General features: G+C 36.6%; 2 protein-coding genes across 2 annotated transcripts; both read left to right on the top strand.

Moving 5' to 3' along the window:
* Positions 1-510: 510 nt before the first annotated feature.
* LOC106302711 (mediator of RNA polymerase II transcription subunit 9-like) lies at positions 511-2,033 on the top strand. The gene is made up of 9 exons (XM_013739166.1): positions 511-594; positions 675-821; positions 897-950; positions 1,042-1,188; positions 1,293-1,427; positions 1,498-1,560; positions 1,646-1,726; positions 1,822-1,880; positions 1,976-2,033. Exons 1-9 carry the CDS (start codon positions 511-513, stop codon positions 2,031-2,033), a joined length of 828 nt encoding a protein of 275 aa, XP_013594620.1.
* A 1,224-nt stretch (positions 2,034-3,257) lies between these two features.
* On the top strand, positions 3,258-7,272 carry LOC106302231 (exonuclease 1). The gene is made up of 13 exons (XM_013738760.1): positions 3,258-3,550; positions 3,879-3,998; positions 4,110-4,233; positions 4,320-4,457; positions 4,581-4,790; positions 4,957-5,132; positions 5,225-5,297; positions 5,395-5,518; positions 5,648-5,808; positions 5,882-5,930; positions 6,020-6,537; positions 6,639-6,895; positions 6,995-7,272. Exons 1-13 carry the CDS (start codon positions 3,390-3,392, stop codon positions 7,065-7,067), a joined length of 2,184 nt encoding a protein of 727 aa, XP_013594214.1. The 5' UTR covers positions 3,258-3,389; the 3' UTR covers positions 7,068-7,272.
* The last annotated feature ends 285 nt before the right edge of the window (positions 7,273-7,557 follow it).

The raw sequence follows: 7,557 nt of genomic DNA, 5'->3' as shown, positions 1-7,557 counted from the left end.
GGCTTAAAAAGACAGAATAGCCCAATTCGGATTACACCATGATGCATAAGTTGACTCGTGACACGTGCCGACATACAAATAGAATCACAACAGTCCCACATCGGGTATAGGTAGAATAGGTGCCATGAAACATACTTTATAAATATTGCAATCTCTACTCTTTTTTGTGCTATTTGTCACTTCGAAGAAACGATCGAGAATTTCCCAACGGTGGGCCTAAAATCCAATAAATACAATTTAAACAAAAACTAAAGCCAATTAAATACAAATTTAAAATTGATTAGTCTGAATTTGTCATAATCGTGGCCGAGTTCCATATAGAACAAGATTTAAATATAAACCATAAGATAACATCTGTTGTAAAAAGGAACCATAAAATATTTAAAATCATTTTTACATGCAAACTTTTTATATTCTGGATTAAGAAGAAAACTAAAGAGTGAAACCATTCTTTGATTTGATTTCCACTGAACAGAGAAGGAACTGAGGCGAGTTCTTACTCTCAACATCATGGCAGAAGCTCTTGCAAATCTGCAAGCAGTTGAGAGAAGAAGAAGCTATACAACAGAGTTGAGATCCATTGAAGAAACCAATGTAAACAAGAAACTCAACAAGAACTTACTCTATTGATTTCCAAACTTGTCCTGATGATGTTCTTAACTGTGATTTCTCAGAGACGAGCTCCGGATTCAATGGTAAAGATTATGAACAAGAACATTACGGTGGGTCATCATGATAAAACAGAGTCGATACAAATATCTCAGAAGAAAGGAGACGAAAATGAGACGCAGAGTTCTATCGTGACTAGGCCAGAGAAGAGGGTAACTAAACTAAATGTCATCTTTATATATTGGAGACTGTGTTAACTTTTTATTTATACGGATGTTCAATCTCAGGCGAAAACTATTCTGGATTCAAGAGAAAGATTCGAAGATTTAGAGAAGAATGTGGTAGATAAAGTGATTGAATTTCATTTCCTTTACTGTTTTTATGATCATGGTCCTTGACTTGTTGGTATTTTTGTTTAAACAAATATTGTAGGACATTCCAGAGAATCTTAGCCTTGATGCTCAAGACAATCTGCAGCAACAAAGCAACGATGAAACAAAGACTCATGATCAACAAAACATGGAGCCACAGAGAGGTGTTGAGAAGAAGGGGCGAGATATTCGTTTCAGACTTGAGCAGGTCTTTGTATATATCTCTTTAGGATTATATGCATATCTAAGCTTCATGTTTATATTACTATATAATATACATCGACATCAACGATCGTCTTTGACGTTTTACAGTTTTATAATCGACAACGGACGAAGAAGCAGCAGTTCCAGGCACAACAACAACAACAAGAGATGGAACTCCAACAAGAACAAGAACCTACACAACAGCAACAGCAGCCGTTAGCTTCTCATTTCCATCTCTATCCGGTAAGAAATGAATCAGTTTCTTCTCTGAAATGGGATTACTTGGGATCTAAGTAACGTCAGGGTTTCCCAGCTGGTGGAGAAACTAGCAAATGCGGTTGAAACTGGAACACGAGATCAGAACTCTAATGCCATGGTTTGACTGTTTCTTATCTCTGTAATAAAAATCACGTATTCAAGTTGGATTTTAGGGTTCTTAATTAGACGTTGAATTGTTGCAGGTGCTTGAACTTAGTGGCTATTTCAACAAGAGCCAACAGATGCTGAACTCGGTTTCAGAAGCCCTAGGACTTAAAACTATGGTAATAACAAAAAAAAACAAGAAAGCTTCCACATTTGGACCAGAAAACATAGCTTGTCTGGCTTTTTCCTTATGAATCTTCGTGTGCTTTTATAGTATGTTGATGGGCAAAAGCGAAAACTAGGAGAGACTGAGAAGTTGCTTCAACAGAGAAGGTAAAGCAAATTGTTACCAATTTTCAGTATCATCTAGTATTTGATCAGATTGGTCGTGCTTTGACTTATACTTGTCTTCTTAAACCTATGGTCAGGGAGTTGATTGTGGAATACAGAAAATCAATTGAAGATATTTTGAAGATAGCGCCTTAGTATTTCTCCCAAAAGATGTTTTGGATTACTCTCATTTAGCAACTCAGCTACTAAAGACCTGTAATTTGTAATCAGTATATTTTTATTTCGTCATTATACTAGACTAATGAGAACTATGTGGTGGAAAGATTTTTGTCAAGCTTTTTGTAATTTCAGTCTTGTGGTCGCTGTTGTTAGTTTGGCTGTTTACATTTACTTCTAAAATATAAAAAATTAATTGGTTAAAAAAAAAAATTTTAAATTAATTTTAAACTCTTTTTAAGAAGTTACTCAACATTTTGTATTTTTACTAAAAAGGAAAAAAATCATATACATATTCAATGCTGGCCCAAACATTTCAGAGACTCAGACATTTTAATGCCTGAAGCATTATAAAAAAAATAAGCAATTTTCTCGTATAGACATTTTTAAGTTTTTGTCACAAAAATAACACTCACAAAATAAAATGACCAAAATAGCACTTTTTTGTTTTGAAAATTTTAATATTTAGTTTTTATTTTTTAAAATTTGAAACCGTTTCTCCAAAACCTCATCCTTTAACTATAAACTCTAAGTCTATATTAGTTAACTCTTGGATATAAATACATATTTACCTTTTAATAAAACTTATTTTGGTAATTTTCTTTTTTGAGATCTATTTTTGTGAAAATAAACTAAAAAGGGCTATATAAAGAAATATTTCTATAAAAAATGTCATGCCTTTGGTTCATAACCAAATAATTTAATTATATTCATTCGAAAAACAAATAATTTAAGGGTAATTTTCTCAAATAGACTTTTTTAAGTTTTTGTCATAAAAATAGACCCCAAGAACTAAAATGACCAAAATAGCATTTTTAGTTTTGAAAATTTTAATCTTTTTTAATTTTAAAATTTTGAAATCCTATCCTCAAAACCCACATCTCAAGTGTAAACCCTAAACCCTAAATTTTATACCCTTAACCCTAAACTCCACCCCATAACTCTAAATCCTAATGTCTAAATTAATTAATCTTTGGGTATAAATGTATATTAACTTCTTTTTTGATAAAACATTTAAGTTTATTTTGATCATTTTTATTTTTAAGGTCTATATTTGTAACATAAAATTTTTTTACTTCCGTCATATCGAATTTCTCGTAATTTAATATAATTTCTGAAAAAAGATAATAATAATTGCAATAAGTAAGATTAGGAATATTATACACGTTGGGCGCCATTGTAAGAGTGTGGAATCAACAATTGGTCAAAAATCCCCAATTACAACTTTTCCCGCTACATCTGCGAAAATCGTCTAAAGAAACCCCCCCTCCATCGTCGCGGCGAAATTAGGGTTTAGATATTGTCCTTCCGATCAGATTGGAGGAAGAAGCGGAAATGGGTATTCAAGGGCTTCTGCCATTGCTGAAATCGATTATGGCTCCGGTACATATCCACGACCTCGAGGGTTGTACCGTCGCCGTTGATACCTATTCATGGCTTCACAAAGGCGCTCTCTCTTGCAGCCGAGACCTCTGCAAGGGATTGCCAACCACCAGGTTCCTCCCCTTCCTCTCTCGATTAATCCAGCCCTAGATCGATCGATTTTTCCATTTTCCCCCCCAAATTTAGAAATTGGGTTTCTTCTGTCTCCAAGTGTATCGTTGAACACTCCTTGAAAAATTCAAGCTTTTTTTTTATTTGATGGGTTTATATGTGGTGCTGTGTGTTATAAATTATAAGCCATGAAGCATTTAGCTTACAACACACACACACTAATTCATCTTTGCTAACCAGTTTGTCATTGTGATTTTTCTTTAAGATATCTCGTCTTGTTACTGCTGTTTTGTTCTTGTTTTTTTTTCTAACTGGTGTTTGATCTTTCAGGCATATTCAGTACTGTATGCATAGAGTGAATTTACTCCGCCACCATGGAGTGAAGCCTCTTCTTGTCTTCGATGGAGGTCCGCTTCCTATGAAACTAGAACAAGAGAATAAGCGTGCTAGGTATCCAAAACATTACATAACCAGTTTTGAGAACAGTATGCTTGTTTATTGTTTATCATCGAACTAGTTTCATACTAAGTCCTCTTCTTTTCTGTAACACATCAAGTTCAGGTCCAGAAAGGAAAATCTTGCACGTGCATTAGAGCATGAAGCAAATGGAAATTCATCAGCTGCTTATGAGTGCTATCAAAAGGCTGTTGACATTTCACCTTCTATTGCACATGAGTTGATACAGGTAACATTAACCTGGAAGTTTCTCCAAATGAACGGATTTTTTATTCTTCTTTGCTGTCATGAACTGATGTTATTTTACCATGGAAGGTTCTGAGGCACGAGAATGTCGATTACGTTGTTGCTCCTTACGAAGCTGATGCCCAGATGACTTTTTTGGCTATTACTAAGCAAGTTGATGCGATTATCACCGAGGATTCTGATCTTATTCCTTTTGGCTGCCCAAGAGTAAGTTTTCTGTTACAATTTGAATCAGATCATTTGTACTTCATCAGTAGTTCCTCTTCTCCTTATTGGTATCTCTTTGTCCATCCCGGTTACTGCTTTGAACTGTCAATTTTTCTGTCGCAGATCATCTTTAAAATGGACAAGTTTGGTCATGGTGTTGAGTTTCAAGCCTCCAACCTGCCCAGAAATAAAGAGCTCAGCCTGTCTGGATTTTCAAGCCAGATGCTTCTCGAAATGTGCATATTGAGTGGCTGTGATTATTTGCAGTCACTTCCAGGAATGGGACTCAAAAGAGCTCATACACTCATTACAAAGTTCAAAAGCTATGATAGGGTACACATTCCTTTCTCACTTGATTTTTATCTTACAACAAAGGTTTGGTAAAGCAACAGTATGATTAATTCAAAAACCGGAAACTTTTACCACATATTCTTGCGATACTGGTTTTAGATTTTCTGGCTACAGTCCTGTAGACTTAGTCTGGTTTGTTTGCTTTTAGGTAATCAAGCACTTAAAGTACAGCACAGTTTCAGTTCCTCCTCTTTATGAAGAATCATTCAAGAAAGCTATGCTTACTTTCAAGCATCAACGGGTCTATGACCCCAAATCTGAAGACGTTGTACACTTGTCTGGCATTTCTGAAGACATTGGCGGAGATTCAGACTTTGTAGGCCCATATCCTTTGACACAAGTCTTTTGATTTTAGGACTCAGTATATCAAGACTGGTTAATGAACACATATTAGTTGATTCCTTAACTTCATGCACATCGATGCCACAACATATTGCTAAGGGTATAGCACTGGGGCAGCTTGATCCATTTACGCAGTTGCCTTTCCAGGTACAATATGCTGACTTCTCTATGTTTATAATCTCTCCCTGGCTTTCCTCATGGCGATGGTTTTTTGATTTGCTGTCTTGTTTTCTTAAATGAATAGGCTGAGGGTGTCACTCCTAAGTTGGTTGTTGATGCTATTTCCCGCCCCAGAAGTTTCAAACCTGAAAACCTGAAGAAAAAGCTTGAGTTGCCAGTCCAGAAAAACCTTCTCACCAAATATTTCTGTATCCTTCTATGTTACATCCCTTATCTCTCATTTTTAAACAGTTAATTACATTTGGAACTTAGTATCGCTGGTGTTGAGTAAGATCTTTCATCATCAAGAATGTCTTGTTCCACTTAACATCCGGAAGGCTTTGCATCTCTTGAGGCAAAAAGAAAGTTCAAGGCTCCGAGGATATCACCAATGTCTCTGACGCCAACAGAGGAGTCTCCAAGCACTACTGAGGACAATTCAACAGATGTGGATGCTCCTTCGAGTCAGACAACAAATGAATCCCCGGTTTACAGCTTGGTAAGAAACTAGAAGAACTACATCTTAGTTCTCGGAAATCGTATAACAAGATCTAATCTCTTTGTCTCTATAGGGGGAGAATGCTGGCAAAGTTGCAGAGAAAAGAGAATCACCCGACTATGGTACAGTTGCTTTTATTCTAAAAATTGGAAACAAAGTATACTTGAGACCTTAAATCCTGACTCATCTTTTATGTGTCCTAATCTTTTAGATGCGGTGGAAAGGAATTACAAGGACCTTGATCATAAGTACGTTTACCAGCACGTGGAGAGGCAGAAGAAGACGAAGACGGATGTTGTAGTAAGAAGCAAATATTTCAAGCAGAAGCAGGATGACAAAAGTCTTAAAGAATCTCTCCCATGTCTCAATGATTGCTCTGTGATCGGCCAGAGAAAGACTGTTAATACTGTGATAAACAAGTCAAGCGCATCTAAGATAGAAGAGAGTGACAGAGCTATATCAGCAAGTTCATGTGAGCGTATCTACAACGATCATGAAGTTGCCAAAGAAGCGAGTATCTTTGCCATGAACGAGGTGGCTGAGAGAACAACAAACAGACACGAGATAGACCATCAGATCGATAAAGAAGAACAGTACCCATCCGTTGAGATCCTTTCCGCCTTTAGTACACCCGAGGATGTTATACCTCTCAACTCCATTGGTACTTATAGTTTTTGTGGAGCTGCAACAGGGAAAAGGAAGCTTGAGCCAGAAGAAAACCTTCATAAGGTTAGATAGTATGGTTCAATCACGCCACGTTAATTGTTTTGTCGCTTAGGTTATCATATCATTATTCAAAGCCATTTGTCAACTTTTCTTACAAATTTCAGGAAAATTTGTACTCCAAGCACATGCGCATAGACGAAACAGATCCTGGTAATGCAGAAACATCATTTGAAACCAACAACGATGTTGAGAAGTTTGGATCCAACATTTCGCATATAGGGCAGTACTCGGAAATAGCAGAGAAATCAGTGGAAAGATTTGTCTCAGCTATATCATCTTTTAGATACTCTGGTCCTGGCTCTCGTGCTAGTGGTCTGCGTGCACCTCTCAAAGACATCCGCAACACTTGTCCGTCCAAAGGGTGAACATTTTGACCTTTACTATCTTCAATAGTTTATTGTGATTGATGCAATATTCTCACTAGAGATTTGTTTGTTTTCTTTTAATTTTGTCAAAAAAGGTTATCTTCTAAACTGGACTTCAGCAAGTTTGGCTATGCATCAAGCAGCGCAACAAAATCAAGGCGATTGTGAGTTCAGTTTTGTAAGTTAACCAAATGTGAGCGATTTTAGCAGAAGCAAAGGCTTTTGCTGCGGAAACTTCTTGGTTGCATTACATTGTTGTTGTTTTGGTGATTGTATTGTATGAGTATCTCATAGCTTTCCATTGTGCAGACCATTCTTGTTCATAGATTCTTTACCCAACAAATTGATCCATAAGTTGGGGGAAAAAGTTATCATTGCCATTTCTTGGAGATTACTTCTATTTGTTGATATTTTCTTGAGAAATTACAGAAGAAATCATTTTCGCAACTGAAAGTTGCAGAAACCCAAAAGCAATGGTCTGCGATAAATGTAAACTTGGGCCACTAAACCATATAAACCTTGCAAGTAGGCCTGGGACTTTTATCCGAGATCCGGATTCGATCCGAGATGAGATTCGGATCCGATCCGAAAACCCGGATATTCGTAGGGACCGAATCCGGATAGTATAATGTTGGATCCGTCAGAGCCGGATCCGGAT

Source organism: Brassica oleracea, chromosome C7 (assembly GCF_000695525.1).
Source record: "Brassica oleracea var. oleracea cultivar TO1000 chromosome C7, BOL, whole genome shotgun sequence".
NCBI classification, from domain to species: Eukaryota; Viridiplantae; Streptophyta; class Magnoliopsida; order Brassicales; family Brassicaceae; genus Brassica; species Brassica oleracea.
This window is presented reverse-complemented; position numbering and strand designations above follow the sequence as displayed.

Excerpts from the sequence above, each read along its gene's own strand:
- LOC106302711 (XM_013739166.1), top strand. The coding sequence starts at position 511 with ATGGCAGAAGCTCTTGCAAATCTGCAAGCAGTTGAGAGAAGAAGAAGC. Across the intron at positions 951-1,041 it reads AAGATTTAGAGAAGAATGTG|GACATTCCAGAGAATCTTAG; the intron begins GTAGATAAAGTG and ends CAAATATTGTAG. Across the intron at positions 1,189-1,292 it reads TTCGTTTCAGACTTGAGCAG|TTTTATAATCGACAACGGAC; the intron begins GTCTTTGTATAT and ends GACGTTTTACAG.
- LOC106302231 (XM_013738760.1), top strand. The coding sequence starts at position 3,390 with ATGGGTATTCAAGGGCTTCTGCCATTGCTGAAATCGATTATGGCTCCG. Across the intron at positions 3,999-4,109 it reads CAAGAGAATAAGCGTGCTAG|GTCCAGAAAGGAAAATCTTG; the intron begins GTATCCAAAACA and ends CATCAAGTTCAG. Across the intron at positions 5,931-6,019 it reads AAGAGAATCACCCGACTATG|ATGCGGTGGAAAGGAATTAC; the intron begins GTACAGTTGCTT and ends CTAATCTTTTAG.